Here is a 17,332-nt window from a genome sequence, read left to right as displayed (position 1 = left end):
TTGGGAGTACTTGTACACGCACCTGAACACATGAACACACAGAGACACGCAAACACACAGCCCAGAGGCACACACACAGACTTGTGCACACATAGACACACCTGCAACTCATTCTGGGGCGTATGTTCCCACCCACCCACCTTCCCATGTCTGGCCTAGGAAGCCCTTGAGAAAGGCAGTGGTCTCCTGGTGGAGTGGGAGGATGGGCCCAGAAGAGACACACCTGGCTCCCCAGAAGGCGTGCCACCCCGGCAGGTGACAAATTAAAGGCTTAGGGTTTTCCCTGTACATTTTCTCCAGCTCAGCTTCTGAACTCTAAAGTATGTGCATAACAGGCCACCCCAGTAAACCCAACCCAACCAAACAACCTGCTTCCTCCATATACCCATTTCTGTTTCCAAAGTCCTTTTTCACTTAAGATTTCATCCTAGCACCCCTTTAGGGAGTGGAGCCCACTTCACAGAAAAAGAAACAGAGGCTCATGAAGAACATGGGTTGGGGAGCAAGACTAGGAGCCCAGACCCATCTGCTCAGAGTCCCCCTACGGGAGCTTGGGGGTCCAAGGCTGTCCCCAGAGCAAGCCCTGCCTGAGTCAGCAGCGTCGAGCTCTCCCAGCACATCTTCACTCATTCCCCAGACACAATTCTGCCACAAGGTCACCGTATGACCTTAAACATCTGACTTGCACCTCTCTGGAGAAGTCTGACCCTCCAGAGATACTCAGAATATTCAGCTGAGGATTCTCTAAAATCCATTACTGACCATTTAAAAATAAAAAATAAAAAAATAAACTGGACATGCAACACACGCCTGTAATCCCAGTACTGGAGAGGCTGAGACAAGAGGATTGCAGGTTTGAGGCAAACTCAGAAACTTAGCCGGGTGTGGTGGCGCACGCTTGTAATCCCCGCGCTTGGGAGGCTGAGACAGGAGGATCACACAGGTTCAAAGCCAGCCTCAGCTACTTAGTGAAGGCTCTCAGCAACTTAGTGAGAGCCTGTTTCTAAATAAAATATAAAATAGGTCTGGGAGTATAGCCTGGAGGTAGAAAGCCTCCCAGTGCCACCAAAAACAAAACAAAACAAACTCAGAAACTTAGTGAGGCCCTCCTCAACTTAGTGAGACCCTGTCTCAAATTTAAATAATAATAATAATATTAATAATAATAATAAAATAGGGCTTGGTTGGATACCCCTGGATTCCATCCCCAGTACCACAAAAAAATAAATAAGAATAAAAAGGCTGAGGCTCCCACCTAAGCAGACAGGTGAGCGTCAGAATTAAATGAGATGCTGCCTGTAGGGCACACAGCCCATTGTCAGTATACAAGAGATACTTATTGGATATTAGCTGATCCTGATGTAATCCTTCAGAGCCCAAATAAAATGTTATCTATTCTATTCTTTGCCTGATTTCCTCCATTAAAAGAAATCTCGCTGGGTGTGGTGGCATATGCTTGTAATCCCAGCATTTGGAAGGCTGAGACAGGAGCATCACGGTTCTGGGACAGCCTCAGCTACTTAGTGAGGCCCTTTGCAACTCCGTGAGACCCTGTTTCCAAATAAAGAATAAAAAATAGGGCTGGGGTGTAGTTCGGAGGTAGAATGCCCTGGATTCCATCCCCAGTACAACACAAAAAAAGACAAATCTCCCGCAACTCCTTCCACCCGTCCCCCAGCCTACGCCTATACCTCTATCTCAGACTGCCGTATCTGGTCCAGTGGTCAGTTTTGTACCCCTTCCGGTCTGTGTGATCTCTGGGAACATGCTATTCTCCTCAGAGCCCAGGCTGAATCTCACCTGGGTAAGATGCTCAGGGTGTGTGTGTGTGCCTGTTACTGGGGATTGAACCCAGAGGCATTCTACCTCTGAGCTATACTCCCAGCCCAATTTTATTTCTTATTTGGAAACAAGGTCTCTAGGTTGCTGAGAATCTCACTACTTGCTAAGGCTGTCCTTAAACCTGCGATCCTCCTGTCTCAGCCTCCCAAACACTGAGCCTGACTTCTCAGCCCTTTTTTTTTTTTTAATTTTGGAACAGGATCTTAGTTGCTGAGGGCCTCCCTGAATTGCTGAGGCAAACTTATACATGCATGGGTGTATCTACGTGTCTATATTAATGCATCATTGAAAGGGTCTAAAAGGAAAGATAACCCAAGACAACAGCTTATCTCTGGAAAATGAATGGGCGCAGCGTGTGTTTGTTTGTTGTTTGTTTGTCATGATACAAGGCATTCTACCTCCCAGATATGCCCTCAGCTCCTTTTATTATTTTTAAAACAAGTCTCTCAAGCCAGGCATGGTGGCTCACTCTTGTAATCCCCGTACTTGGGAATCTGAGACAGGAAGATTGCAGATTCGAAGCCAGCCTCAGCAACTTAGTGAGGCTCTCAGCAACTTAGCAAGACTCTGTTTCCAAATAAAAAATAAAAGAGGTCTAGGGGTATAATTCAGAGGTAGAATGCCCCTGGGTTCAATTCCTAGTACCCAAAAAAAGGGGGGCCTCCCAAAGTTGCTGAAGATCTCACTAAATTGATGATGCTGGTCTTAAATTGGTGATTCTCCTGTTCAGCCTCTCAAGTACTGGAATTACAAGTATGTGCCTCCCTCCTGGCTGGGTGTATTTTTTTAAGATGGGGAAATATATATTTTTAATAGACTGGAACATGAGTAAAAGGTATAATTCTACAGATGGGTGAGGAGCAGGGCTTAGCCCAGGTCATGCTGGGCTCCTGGAGAAGGCCAGAGCATCCTGCTGTCCTTCAAGGCCCCAGACATTGTTACCACCAAAGGCAGTGGTTACTGACTTGGGCTCTAGAGCCAGCTCTGTCCTTCAGCTGCGACCTTGAGCAAGGTACTTCTGTGCCTCAGTTTGTGTACCTGTGAAACTGGGATAAATCTGAGAGCTACTATGAGAACCGTATGGAAGGACGAGGAATAAGAGGGAGATGGAGTACCCTGATGCCAAGAGCCAAGTCACGGCTGCCCTTCCACGTGTCCACCCCAGGGACCAGGGTGGGGCTGGATATGTGTGGCCTAGTCACCCCTGCATTAGAGAAACCCCTGAGAACCCGTATTACAACCCTTAGCCTAGTCCCTGGAGCCAAAAGACCCAGGAACACCTCCAGCAAGGACCAATGATCCCCATCACCAACTGCATGACTCTCAGATACCTGAAAAGCTACATACATCACTGTCTAGCCCTTGAGCCCTCGCCTCTTCTCTTCTCACTCCAACCTTCCAAAGGGCCAGGAAAACAAGAGGGGGCCCAGCTGCCCTGCTGCAGGACTACCTACAACAGCTTCCTCGTATTTATCCACTGTGAGCCAGGTGTGGTGACGCATGCCTGTAAACCCAGTACCTACCTGGGAGGCTAAAACAGGAAGATGACAGGTTTGAAGACAGCCTCAGCAACATAGCAAGACCCAGTAATCTAGTGAGACCCTGTTTCAAAATAAAATAGGGCTGGGGGTAGTGCAGAGGCAGAATCTCCCTGAGTTCAATTCCTAGTAACACACACACACACACACACACACACACACACACACACTTAGCCACTGTGGACCCGTCACTTGAAAAAGTAACTTGAAAAGACCTAATGATATCTCTCTAGCCTGCATTATTTTAAAGCCCATTATTTTAAAGCCCAATTATTTTAAAGCCCAATTTCCAGTACTTGGAAGGCTGAAACAGGAGGATCACAGGTTCACAGCCAGTCTCAGCAACTTAATGAGACCTTGTTTCAACATAAAGAAATAAGCCAGGTGTGGTTGCACACACGCTTGTAATCCCAGCATTTGGGAGGCTGAGACAGGAGGGTCACGGTTCACAGACAGCCTCAGCTACTTAGTGAGGTTCTTTGCAACTCAGTGGGACCCTGTTTCAAAACAAAGAATAGGGTGGACGTGGTGGCACATGCTTGTAATCCCAGTGCTTGGGAGGCTGAGACAGGAGGATCACACAGGTTCGAAGCCAGCCTCAGCTACTTAGGCTCTCAGCAACTTAGTGAGACCCTGTTTCCAAATAAAGTATAAAAAATAGGTCTGGGAGTGTAGCCCGGAGGTAAAAAAAAAAAAAAAAAAAGCCCCTGGGTTCCACCCCCAGAAGAAAGAAAGAACGGAAGGAAGGAAGGAAAGAAGGGAGGGAGGGAGGGAAGGAATAGGGCTGGGAGTGTAGCTCGGAGGTAGAATGCCCCTGGTACCGCAAAAAAAAAGAGAAAGAAAGAAAGAAAGAAAGAAAGAAAGAAAGAAAGAAAGAAAGAAAGAAAGGAAGGAAGGAAGGAAGAAAGAAAGAGGAGGGAGGGAGGAAGGGAGAGAGAATAGGGTCAGGGGTGTAGCTTGGAGGTAGAATGACCCTATTTTCCAGCCCCAGTACCACAAAAGTAAATAAGCCCAAATGTCCTGTATTTGCCCCTACTAGCTCTGTTCTATTTCACAGATGGGGAAACTGAGGTCCAGTAAGGGAACTATCTTACCATAGAGCACAAGCCCTCCAAGCCATGCCCCTCCCCCACAAGAGAAATAGAGCCATCTGGACCAGACCTTGAGGGAGAGGGAGTTCTTTTTTTTTTTTTTTTAATCTGAGTGACTGGGAGGTCCCATCTCCTCCCTCCTGCCACCCTCACTCCTGCAGCTAGGAAAACTGCAGCACACGGCCAGCACAAGCCAGTCAAGGATGTCCAGTCTGACCCCCAAAACCCTGGAGGATAGGGAGTTTATTGAATCAGAAGTTCCACTTTATTTTAAATTAACATAAAAATTGCGTGTCGCTTTTATTACTTTTTTTATGTGTGTGTGGTGCTGGGGATTGAACCCAGGCACATTCTACCTCCAAGCTACATCCCCCATCCCTATTTTTTATTCTTTTTTTTTTTTTTTTTTCTTTTGCAGGTCTGGGGGTGGAACCCAGGGGCATTCTACCTCCGAGCTACATCCCCCATCCCTATTTTTTATTTTTTATTTTTTTTTTTTTTTTGCGGGTCTGGGGGTGGAACCCAGGGGCATTCGACCTCTGAGGTACACCCCCTGCCCTATTTTTTATTCTTTATTTTGAAACCAGGTCTCACTGAGTTGCAGAGGGCCTCACTAGGTAGCTGAGGCTGTCCGCAATCCTCCGGTCTCAGCCTCCCGAATGCTGGGATTACAAGCATGCGCCACCACGCCCAGCTCTTATTCTTTATTTTGAAACAAGGTCTCACTAAGTAGCGGAGGCTAGCCGTGAACCCGGATCCGCCTATCTCAGCCTCCCACATACTGGGGTTACAAGCATGCGCCATCACACCCGGCTTGCTTTTATTATTTTTAAGGCACAAGCTCTCCATAAACAGTAGCTAGTCTCACAGCACAGGCCACCGGAGAATGAGGGACAATGGGCACAGCCATTCCCACCCCAAGGGACTGGAGCTGCAGCCCTCGAGAAAAGCTGGGGGGGCGGGGTGGAGGAGACCTTCAGGGGACGCCAGCAGTGACCCCGAGTCCTGAAGACTGAGTGCGCGCTATTCAGCCACCCATGCACTCGCTTGCTTGTTCAACCATTCATGTTCACTCCTTCAAGTTTATTCACTGACTCATTTAAGAAAGCCTTTATTAAACACAGTGATCCAAAGGCCCTGGCTGAAGCCATCTGTGAACGAGCTGGGGTCCTGGAGGCCCATGCACTGAGTCTTTCCCCTGAGTGAGACAGAACAGTCTGCACCGACCCTCAGCAGTGCCACTCTGAGGACCGGGGATGCGAGTTATTTTCTGCGGCCCCAGGAGATGGAACAGGCCCATGGCACCTAAATTATGAGAAACAGACTAAAGATTAGCATTTGAAATCAAAGCATGTGAAATTTTTATAAAATGCACAGATGTGTCAGAGAAATAGTGAGCTCGCTGAGAACAAAAACGTGCAACTCCAGGCTGGATGAAACTAAGGATGCCACAAACACACCCAAAGGAGTCTGAATAAAGGGATATTTCCAAGGTTTCTTTTCCACCAGTAGTCTTCAGGATTCTGAGAGGTTCAAAGGCAAAAATGTTAAAGGCTCAAATCTTCCAAATGTATGTGCCAAGTCCCTGGCTGGCCACTCCATCCTGAGGGGCACAGGGCACCGTACAAGGCCGTCCTGGGTACTGAGGGCAGGGGTACTGCCCCTTGATCTCCAGGGAGCCCAGCATTACTCTGCAGCCTCCACTGCAGGGGATGGGAGCCTGCCTCCTTTTTTCATCTCACCCCCACCAGCAGGCTCTCCTCCCCCACCCTCTCCCTGGGGACCCCCTGGAGCTGGTGATTGCTTCTCCTCTTCCCAAGTTCAAACCTGCAGCCCCATGGGGTTAGGGCCAAAATCATATCTCTTGTTCAGGAGCCAGAAATAGACTGGATGCTGCTGGTGGCTTCAAAGTCCCACAGCGCTCTGGTGAAGAGGGTACACTGCCCTACCTCCTAGCCAGCCACCATTCCTGCTGCCTTACACAGTCACGCCCCACTCCCGACCCCAGATGGCATCACTCTGCCTTCCGGCAGGTAGAATTTGGTGCAACAGGAGGTAGGTGAACAGTATGTTTTATTTAATTAGGATCAACAGAAGAGATAAACCTCACAGCAGGACAGGGGATGACAACGCTGCAAAAAAATAATTCATGCCCAGGTAGCGAAAGGGCAAATTTCAATTACAGAGAAATCAGAGGGAAAAAAAGTTTTCTAACACCACTGAGGAAGAGGAGGTGAACAGCTAAGAATCTCCAAAGCCCATACCTACAGGCCCAAGATGACAGGTGTTCAGGCCGGAAGTCGGGAGTCGAGGCAGCTCTGTGGTCATTCCAGAACAGCTGTTCCTCCTTTCTCCTCACCCCAGACAAACTGGCCCAAGGTGTGCAGGGCCAGGTATGCTGGGGCTGGCAGGCAGGTGTAGCAGATCTGGCCTTCCAGGGCTACTGGACAAACTCACACCAGCCAGGCTTGCTCTCCAGAAGAAGTGTCCCCAAGGAAAGGGGAATGGTTACCAGGTCACTCAACAACCCCACCAGCCCTAAGCTGCGGGAAATGACTGCAAGAGAAGCTCTCACACAATAGCAAGAAAAAAAACACCAGCTCTTGAGTCATGTCATCTTCTGAGCCTGGGAGACAGAAGCCTTGAACCGAAGGTCTCCTCTGAGTCTGCTGGGCTGCAGATCCCCAGCCCACCACAGATGAGCACAGGCTAGCAATGAAAAGCTCGTGGTGTGGCCGCTATTCAATACGGCTCCGCACTTGAACAACACTTGAATGGTTCAGATGGTAAATTCTGTGTTAATTATATTTTACTGCAATGTGTTTTAGAGAGCTGAAGCCAGGTGAGGTGGTGCACACCTGTAATCCCAGTACTTGGGAGGCTGAGACAGGGGAATCCCAGGTTGGAGGGCAGCACCAGCAATTTAGCAAGACCCTCAGAAACTTAACGAGACCCTGTTTCCAAATAAAATATAAAATAGGGCTGGAAGTGTAGCTCAAAGGTGGAATACCCCTGAGTTCAATCCTCAGGAAAAGAGAGAGAGAGCGAGCATGCGCGCGCTGAGATGGACAAAGGGTCCTGAGCCCTCCTCAGACCAGCCGGGTGAGTACTTTAGGGATCGGGACCCAGGAATCTGTGATTTTAACCAGCGTTGTTGCACATGACCGTAATGGATATGACAGCTGGGTACCCCTCCCCAGTAGGAAGCCATTCTCTCCCCATGGCGGGTCTCTTCTTACCTTTCCCAGCACAATGCCTCGATTATCTCAGCAAATACACCCCACACGAGTGAACATTGGCAACATGATTTTTATTTACACATTCTCCCTCCAAAATGAACCCCCAAGGAGCACAGGAGTGCCACCCCTGCCCCCCCTCTCTCTGCCCCGCATTTCTGGTCCATAGGTGACATTAGCCTGGGCACCCCATTATCTAAGAGAGGGAAATTGCTGTTAAATTAGTGAACACATCCACAGAGCCCCATTTTATATCCCAATTCAGAAGATGACATGAACATCTGCTTTCACTTCAAGACATTAATTTTCAATTATTGGAGAAAAACAAAATTAGTCCTGACAAATTGCTGGCGAATACAGACTCTTGTCTGGTGGTTTATAATAATAACTTCGGGGGCCCACAATTAGTGTCCTCGGACGGGGTTTCCTGACGGAGCCCTGTCATCTGAGTCTGCGGCGGTAGCGGCAGTACAACTCCTCACACCACGCTGGCCCAGGCACGAGATGCTTCGGCAGGCAGCCGCTCCAGGTGACTGCCTCTCCAGTGACCAGGCTAAGAAACCAAGGAATTTAGGTTTTTCTCTTTCTAGAGAAGGAAGGAGCCAGGTGTGGTAGCACACACCTGTAATCCTAGTACTCGGGAGGCTGAAATAGGAGGATGGCAGGTTTGAAGCCAGCCTCGGCAACTTTGTGAGGCTCTCAGTAACTTAGCAAGACCCTGTTTCCAAATAAAAAATAAAACAGGGCTGGGTGTGTACCCCAGAGGTATCAGGTCCCTGGATTCCATCCCCAGTACCACAATAAAGTAAAATAGGAAAGAAAAGGATGGGGCAGGTGGGAGGTAGATTAAAAAAAAAATCCACTGAAACCATTTTCAACTTTGGACACTTTAAGGCTTTCTTCTCTTGGTAGCAGATTTCACACACTTAGGAATATAAATCCCTCCGAAGTCTCAAGTGTGTCCAGAAAGGCAGGCTGGGATCACCTCATAAAACCGCCTTATAATTCGATCTGCCATCTGCAATGGAGAAGGATAGGTTACATGATTCTTTTATGAGACCCCTTGCACCCCTAATACAATGTCATCCAGGATTCTAAATCCCAAACTCAACAACCCCAGCAGAAAATCTTCTGTAACAAAAACTCTTTGCCAGGGTCCCATCAATCCAGGACCTGGTTCAGCTCAGGGTGCAGGCTCCAAGAACAAAAAGGAGAAAAGAAATAAAACTCTGAATTTGCCAATCTCAATGACTCCAAATCCAACGAACACCCCACTTGATAAGAGATTATCAACACTGCGATCTTGTTGGATGGGATTTTTATGTATTTTGGCTGCTCTAGTCACTGTATCAATAAGAAGCCACTGAAATGTGAATGAACAGAAGTATTCAGAGATAATGATGTAGTAATCTTTGAATTTGGATGGTCACAATTGAAACTAGAGTGTTTGCCTAGCTAACATGTTGAGACTGGGGTGGGGGTGTCACAGAAGGGGAAGTAACCAGAGGGAGGGAGGCAGGTTAAAAAAGAAAGGAAGAAAACAAAACAACAACAAAGGAAAATTATATCTTTAAGAAGAGAATGAAAGACACTGCTACTTCCAAAGTCAACTGGGTAACTGAGCTCGACATTGTGTAATTGACTTTGCAAGTAGAACAACAGCAACGTAACAAAGAAAATGTCAGTGTTTTCACAGCGCTAATCTATAACGCTGTGAGGCCCTCCTGCTGTCAGCCAGGGCTGACAATACAATAGCTTTCAAAGGGATATTACCATCATGCTTTTATTCCTGACATCAATCAAGACAAAGAGAATCCTTTTCACAAGACATTAAAAATCAAACCTTTGTACAAGAAGATAGGTAAAACAGCATTCTTCTTAAAGACAGCCACCGGGAGCAATCAGCTAATTGGAGCTCCTTGAAAGCGGTAAAGTATTTTTATTTACTGAGTGTACAACCCCAATCGTTGGCTGCCACCCGATCCTGGCAGGTAAGCCATGAATCAAAAGTTTCCATCGCATTTCCCCCCACTCCCGTTCACCCTGCCCGGCTCCTGCCGCAACTGAGAGCTGACAGCGCCAAAAACTTCAAATGGGATATATAACCAATTCAGGCTTCATTAGCCCGTTTTGGGTGCAGAGCTACTCTGATTACAGACTAATATATCTACACACAGAATGCCCTTGCAAGCTGACAGGAATGTGCAGAAAATGTCAAATTGGCCAACCAACAAGTATTTAGGTTTTCCTGGCTACCCATGGAGACAGGGCACCCACTAACCGTTTCCAAGGTCCTCTTCTGTTGTAATTACCCTAGACCTGCAGATAGAAAGAAACCCTGACATCTATCGCAAATGTTTTCAAGACATAAAGATAATAATCTTTGCCAACAGAATACCATGGACAAGACAGGGATCTCTTCAACCAAAGCTCAGGAAAGGCAAGTTCCACCATGGCCCACCCTGATGCCCACAGTGACCATCAGGAAATTAACCATTCTCTGCTCAATTGCTGAAAGACAGTCTTAGATGCCTGCGTATCAGAAGTTGGTGACACTTACAGAAAACGGCAGGCAGGTCCAGGAGCAGGAAGTGAACAGGGCTATAATGTTTGATGAGCTTAATAGCTACACACTTTTCAAGCCAATTAAGTCATCCAGTCACCAGCCTTCTAAAGGGTCTAGAATGATGGGCTTGACACCCAAAATACCCACACTTATGCAGGGACTAACAGAGCCACAGTCCAGGTGGCTCCAAGACCCAGAGTATTGTGAAGGCGGAGGGGAGAGAGAAGATCCCTCTGCTGGAAGAACGCAAGGTGTTTTGTCCCTCTGGTATCCAATAGGTCACATGCCAAAAGCAGGCAAATGCTTCCAGTTGGTCCAGGACAGAAAAGGCGTTGGAGGCAGCCAAAGATGTTTTCACTTTGTAGATAGAAGCGGACACTGTTGTGTCATCTTAAACAGTATCCGAGCTGGGTGTGGTGGCACACGCTTGTAATCCCAGCATTCGGGAGGCTGAGACCTGGAGGATCGGGGTTCGCGGACAGCCTCAGCTACTTAGTGAGGCCCTCTGCAACTCAGTGAGACCCGGTTTCAAAATAAAGAATAAAAAATTCTTTTTTTTTATTCTTTAAAATAAAATAGCTCGGAGGTCAAATGCCCCTAAGTTCCATCCCCAGACCCTCAAAAATAAATAATAAATAAATAAACAAACAAACAAACAGTATCTGAACAAGTACCCTTCATTTCATTGCAAAATGACTAGCAATTTTAAAAAGAGGGAGCTGGTCCTAACGCTGCCTTGAAAAATCATACTCTCCTCACCACCACCTAAGTCAGCCTTTTCCAGAGCCAGGCAGCCGGCTGTACCGTCAGCCTCAGTGGTGGGTTCCTTTCGTTTACACATCCAAATGAACAGTTAAGAGAAATCAATGCATCTAATTGCCAGACTATTAAATCCTACATCAGGGGAAGAATTCCACAGCCACTAGCTTAAGAGTTGGCTACCGATATAGCAATTATTGCAACTTTCTATTAGACTGAAGCAGATCCCCAGCCCTTAGTCTCCAGCTAGGAACACTGCACTCACAGAAGTCGTGCTCTCGTCCCCTCTTTGCGTGGCTCCCCCCTCCTCCTCTGTTAACACGCTGTAGCGTGCCACAACACTGCCAGGCTGGCTGGTTCTGCGGAATTGCTTCAGGACTGTAGAGTCACTGGCATTTTGCACTTTCATTATTAATGCACGCTAGGCACCTTATGGCTAAACGTTTAGCAGGATTCTCCTGCTAGAGGCATGTAGTTATCTTATTTTACTGCTTATTAAGTTTTTGCAAGGAAACAGGTGTAAGAATCTGAACTGCGATTACTACACATAAAGGATGTTTTCTAAAATAAAACAGGCCCTTCCAAAGCTAGCAATCGGTAACTTAATGGGGCAGGGGTTGTTAAATATTAGGATTAAATGTCAGCTGGCCCAATCCACATAGAAAGCTAAGGAACCTACAAAAGATTTGTTTTGCCCTGCCTGCAAGATCATGTACATTTAGCCAAACAAATCTCGACAATTTACACTTGTAACGTGGTCTCAGCTGAATCAAGGGAACTGTAACCTCAGAACACCTCTATTTATTACATCTCAATTATTTCCATGGAAACCCAAGCAATGGCGAACTACACGGTTCCCAAATCCCCAGACCACCAAATGCATAAGACGGACTTTTGAGAAGCTAGGCAGGCAGGAGAAGACAAAGAAGGGTAGAGGAGCACACAGAAGTCACTGAGGGGAGTTTTAGATATTGGGGTGGGGGGCACCTGGACACAGCCTGAGTGCTAATTAACATTACGAGCTGTAATTAACAGGCAGTTGCTAGATGGAGAACACTGACAGTGGTACAAATTATTCAAAAGTTTTCAACTTAGCCTGAGAAAAAGATATATTCATTTTCCATAGAAACGAAGGGCTGTTGTGAGCATCTGAAGAAGCCATAGGGTGAGGGAGACAGGTCTCCTTAACGCTGAGTGACAGAGAGATCTGCGAGGTAATCGTTACCAAGCCACTTGATATCATCAGCCAAAATAACATCAGTGAGCGAGATGAGAACAGCCTGGAGAATGAGGCCAAAATTATCAAAGGGAACGGATCATTGCAGCTACCACACCGCACCACCAGGACACAAAAAAGGGGAGAAGGGTGCAGGAAAATCGGTCAGAAAATGTGACTTTTGTAACATTCATGGGTTTGTTGGTCTTCCCTTTTTTTAACAAAATCACAAGGCTTTTGAAAACCAGCGAGGTATTCACCCCCTGCCCTACTGCCCCAGCCCCCTTTCCTATTTGCTGGGTGTCCTCCCTGTGAGCTGAGTTTTCCAAAGAAGGACAAACATCCCAAGGGGACAAGTGACCCTACTCCAGAGGGAGGCTGTGTCCGGGAATGGGAAGTGAGCCCTATACACACACACACACACACACACACACACACACACACACACACACACGTTTGATTTTCAAAGCAGCTATGCCTGTGCTTTCAAATCACACTTTCTGAGCATCCATTCAAAAATGCTACATTTCTGTCTTTCCTTCCTGCTATGGGCTTTTACATTTCCGAGATCAATTACAAATTACGGTCAAGCGACTTTCACAGCAGAATGCACGGGACTGGAGAAGTCCACAATGCCTCTACATCAGCCCTGACACACAGCAGTAGTAGAATCAAAATAAAATAAAATGTAAAAGGCGCCACCGTCCTTTAAGAAGCACCTTCAAGCATCTTTAAAGGTGAAGACTTTGCCATTTCAAACACTTGGTGTGGAGCTGTCCACACTTAAGTGCACACTTTTAAATATTACTAGAGAGAAAGGGAGCAGTTCTTGAAAAGCAATAAATCCATCACCTGCTGTAACTCTTATCTATTCAAATTATCTTCTCTCTTAATTCCCCCCTTGGTAAATGGCCACATCACCCTATTCACCCCAGTAAACTGGATAAAAGGCAAAATGGTGAGAGACACGTTTGGAGGAAGAGCAGAGAGCCTTGGGGAGAAGCAGAAGGCCGTCAGGTCCCAAAGGCAAGAAGGCTGTGTGGCTGATACTGAAAGCACGTCTCAAAAATGCCTTCTGGTCTGGCTCCCACTTAGCTGTCTTTTGCCCAACAATTTGTTTGAACTGTTGGCTACAAATATATACATACACATTTGGAGAAAGAGATTCTTTAAAAATGATTTCAAGGCTCATTTCATGAAAGGCTAAAGACCAGTTCATGAATCCTTTTCTGAGAGCCACAGAGTGGTTTTAGAATTTGGTTCAAGCAACTCTGAAACACCCACCCATCTGTTAACTACAAACAGCTCTACCTTTGCTTTCTGCAGCTCACCTTCTAAAATAAGAATGTTAGGAGACATGAAACCGGGTTGTAGGTAAGCAAGCTTTGCAATCTTTATGAAAAATCTGCTCCTGTATGTAGGTTCCACTCAAAATCCACTGCCTGAGTTAAAGGAAACTGTTTTCCCAGCCAGAAATTCCAATCCCAACCCTTTCTTCTGGGCTCTAGTGAGTGGTTCTTGAAGGAGTAAGCATCGCACAGAGCCAGGCAAAGGGAAAAGAAACTAAATATCACTTCAAGCTGCTGAACCCTTCTATTCAGCAAAAGGACCAACATGGACCCTTCCTCCCTGTATTCTTCTGGGAGTCTCTCTTCTGGCTTCCCAGTCCCTCCTCAATCAGAACATCCTTGGAGCCCCCAGTTCTGCAGAGCAGGTCAGGCTACTTCTTACTGGGATGCCAGACAGGGCGCAGGTACAAAACTAACTTCTCCCAAGAATAGAAGGAGAAGGAGCAGTCCTGGTGCTGAGAGTTTGGACTGAGTTGATTCTCTTCTAAGGTGACAGAAAGGGTCTCTTCCGGCCGGTGCAGCCGGCTTTCCTGGGACCTTAAAAGGAGGAAGATGGCTGGTGTCTCAGGACCCTCGTTTCCACATTCAGTCCCAGACATTCCAGCCAAGAGCAAGGCTGGCAGGAAGGGAGCGGGCCCCAGCGCCTTCCCGCGCAGGCCTCCAGGAAATGAACTTTTCAGAGCAGAACTGGGTTGCGGCCAGAGGTCATCAGGGAAGTGGGAGAAGACAGGGGCTTCGGGACTTCGGGCTCCGAAAACATAGCCACTCTCATCCAGTTCTTCAATCATCACCGAGGCGGCTGGGCACCCAACTGAGGGGCTGGAATCGGGACAAAGCAGCAGGCCAGGCCTGGAGCAGGCGGCCTGGGGGGAGAGAGGGGCAGGGGAGGGGCCCAGGGCCCGCGCAGCCAGTCCCCGGCCTCTGCGCTCCAGGGGGCCCTCACGCCGAGGCCCTCGGTGTAAATAGAAAGCAAAGCGTGGAGGGTGTGTGTGTGTGTGTGTGTGTGTGTGTGTGTGTGTGTGTGTGTGTGTGTGTGTTCGCGCGCAGGGGCACCTATGTGACTCCTCGCAAACCTGCGCGCTCTGGGAGCCGGGGTGTGGGGGGCGCCGGCCTGGGCACCGGCCACCCGCGGCCGCCGCGCTCCCCGGGGGCCGCGTCCCGCCCGCGCGGCGCAGACAATGAAGTCCTGGCGGAGCGGGCAGGAAGTGCGGGGGCCCGGCCGGGGGCGCGCAGGGGCGCCGGCCTCCCTCGGGCGCTGCGCCGCCCGGCGTCCGAGGCGGCGGGGCCGGGGCCCGGGGCGGCCTGGGCGCCCTGCTCGCCGCTTCCTTCCTGCCGCCGCCGCCGAGATTCGCAATCCCCGCCAAGACGGGCCCGCACCCCTTGATTGGCCACGCGGGCCCCCGGCCCCCGCGGGCGCCCCGGGCCGGACCCCGCGAGGGTCGGCCGGGCAGGGCGCCGCGCCTCGCCGCCCGCGCCGCTGCCTCCTCCCCCGCCTCCGCCTCCGCCTCCGCCTCCTCCGCCGCCGCCCCCTCCGCCCGCGCGGCCCCGCCGGCCGCCCGCCGTCCCTCCCCCGCGCTCCCTCCCGCGCTCGCGCTCGCGCCGCCGCCGGGCCTCGCTCGCTCACCTTTCACCGAGCGCGGCTTCGCCTGCTTCCGCCTGGACATGTCCGGGGCTCCGGGCGCTCCGTCGCCCTCCGCGGCCGGCTCCCCCCGCCGCCCCCCGCCGCTCCGGGTAGCCCCTCTCCCCCTTCTCCTCCGCCTGCCTCTTGGAAACTTTTTTTTTTGCAGCCGGGCCGGTGGCTGCGGGGAGCGGACCGCAGGTCCGGGGCGGCCTCCCTGGAGGGGGCGGCCGGGGCCGGCGGAGGCCGCTCCGGGGCGGGGGGAGGCCCGGGGGGCGCGCCGGGGCCCTGCCTGTTGCAATGCGGCAGCCCGGGGCTCCCGGTCCCAGCGGCGGTCCGGGCGGCGCGGGGAGTCCGGAGGCCACTCGGCCGAGCCGAGTTATGCAAAAAAAAAAAAAAAAAAAAAAAAAAAGCCGCCCCCCTCCTCCTCCCCACCCCCCGCCGGCCCCCGGCCCCTGCGGCCCCCTCCCTCCCTCCCCCACCCCACCGCCACCCTCACCCTCCTCCTTCTCCTCCTCCGCCCCTTGCCGGATTTTTGTGCAAAGTTTGCAGGCGTCCGGCCACGCAGCCCGGTGCGGAGCTCACAATGAACCCATCTGAGGAGGGGCTACGGGGCTGGAGTCGAAAGGGTCTCAGGGGGGGAGGAGACCGGGAGGCGGTCGGGAGCGCGGGAGCTCAGTACCCCCCGGAAAAAAAAAAAGCCTTCAAATTATCCCCTGCCGCACAAAAATATATATTATATATATAAATGGCTCAAAAATGCCCAAACGCCTGGTTGGAGATTATGATGGATGTGGGGGGGGGTGTCCCTCAACTCAGCCTGCTTGGAGGTGGGGGCTCAAAACGGCCGCAGTGGCTTGGAAGCCACGGCTCGGGGTCCCTGGCTCACGCCCCCTTCTCTGGCTCTCGGCTCCGTCCGGCCCCGGCCCCCCAGAGGAGGAAGGGGCGCTCAGGCGGCGGCGGGCAGGCGCGCCCGTGCCCCGGGCATCGCTCAGCCGGTGCGCCGGGCCGCCGCTGCCTGCCCTCGGGCTGCGGTGCTCAGCGCGCAGCGCGCAGCAGATCCCCAGGCCGGTGCCAAGTCGCCGGCCCCGCTAGCTGCCTCCATGGGCCAGGGGCTCGGAGAGGGGAGAGGTGGCGGCCGCGGTGGCGGAGGAGGAGGACGAGCAGGCGGCCGGGCTCCCGTCCTCCCGGGCAGCGGCGGCGGCGGCGGCGGCGGCGGCTGCGCCCCGGCTCCTCCGCGCTCCAGCCGGCGCCGGCCCGCCCGCCAGCCTCCCTCGCGCTCCTGTCTTCTTTGTGGTCGCTGGCTCTCCTCCTCCCGATCCGGCTGCTGGGGCTGCACTGCAGAGACACATAATAAAGCCAGGCTTGGCTGGAAATGTAGCCGGGTCCCAGCAGGAGGATGTGAGGAGCGGAGTCCCGGCGGGGGAGCGCTCTGATCCCGTGGGGCGCCCCGCACTGCTCCGGCTCGGATCAGACGGAGAGAGGGCCAACAGCACCGAGCGATGGACAGCGCTGGAAATACAGCTCCGGCCGCCCGCAAAACCCGGACCGCGGTGGCGGTGGCGGAGGCTGCAGGCACCGTGCGGGCACCGCACCGACACACCCGGCCCGGGCTCCGGTGCTGGAGGCCCCGGGGGTGGGAGGAGGGAACAAACAGAGGACCCACACGAGCTGTCAAGTTCACCAACCGTCTTAGCATCACAAAACTGCAGAAAGTGAGAGAATAGGGGAGGAAACAAAGCGGAGCTACTCTAGCATCACCCCCGCCACTTATGCCCCACGCACAAGAATTATCCTCGGAGCTGGCTTTTTCCTCCCTGTCCGTCGGTGTCACCTCTGTCCCAGATCCGACCAACTCTTCCACCACCGGGTTAACCCACGCCAGCATCTGTAGAGTTCTCGAATCTAATACGAACGTCCTGACTACGACTTTAAAGGAACGCCTCATCCCCAAAACCCTGCAGGGGCACCTCTTTCCTCCGCAGTTGACAAAAGAAATAAATTAGCTCCTACTTTTCCGTTTTTGCCCCAGCCACCAGGGGGCGCCTCACAACCCTACAGCTCTTGGAGCAGGCCCAGGAAGGGCTCCGACTTCGGAGCAATCTTCCCCAGGAGGC

General features: G+C 51.1%; 1 protein-coding gene across 1 annotated transcript in view; it reads right to left on the bottom strand.

The window, feature by feature from the left end:
* Positions 1-15,261, bottom strand: part of ZNF423 (zinc finger protein 423) — a gene marked incomplete at both ends in the record, with an annotated part of 312,523 nt that extends 297,262 nt beyond the window's left edge. The window contains one exon of the mRNA XM_080703536.1: positions 15,222-15,261. Coding sequence (XP_080559662.1) covers positions 15,222-15,261 — 40 coding nt within the window. The remainder of the gene's footprint in view (positions 1-15,221) is intronic.
* Positions 15,262-17,332: the final 2,071 nt, after the last annotated feature.

The sequence above is a fragment of the Muscardinus avellanarius genome, assembly GCF_963383645.1.
Source record: "Muscardinus avellanarius genome assembly, chromosome: 10".
NCBI classification, from domain to species: domain Eukaryota; kingdom Metazoa; phylum Chordata; class Mammalia; order Rodentia; family Gliridae; genus Muscardinus; species Muscardinus avellanarius.
This window is presented reverse-complemented; position numbering and strand designations above follow the sequence as displayed.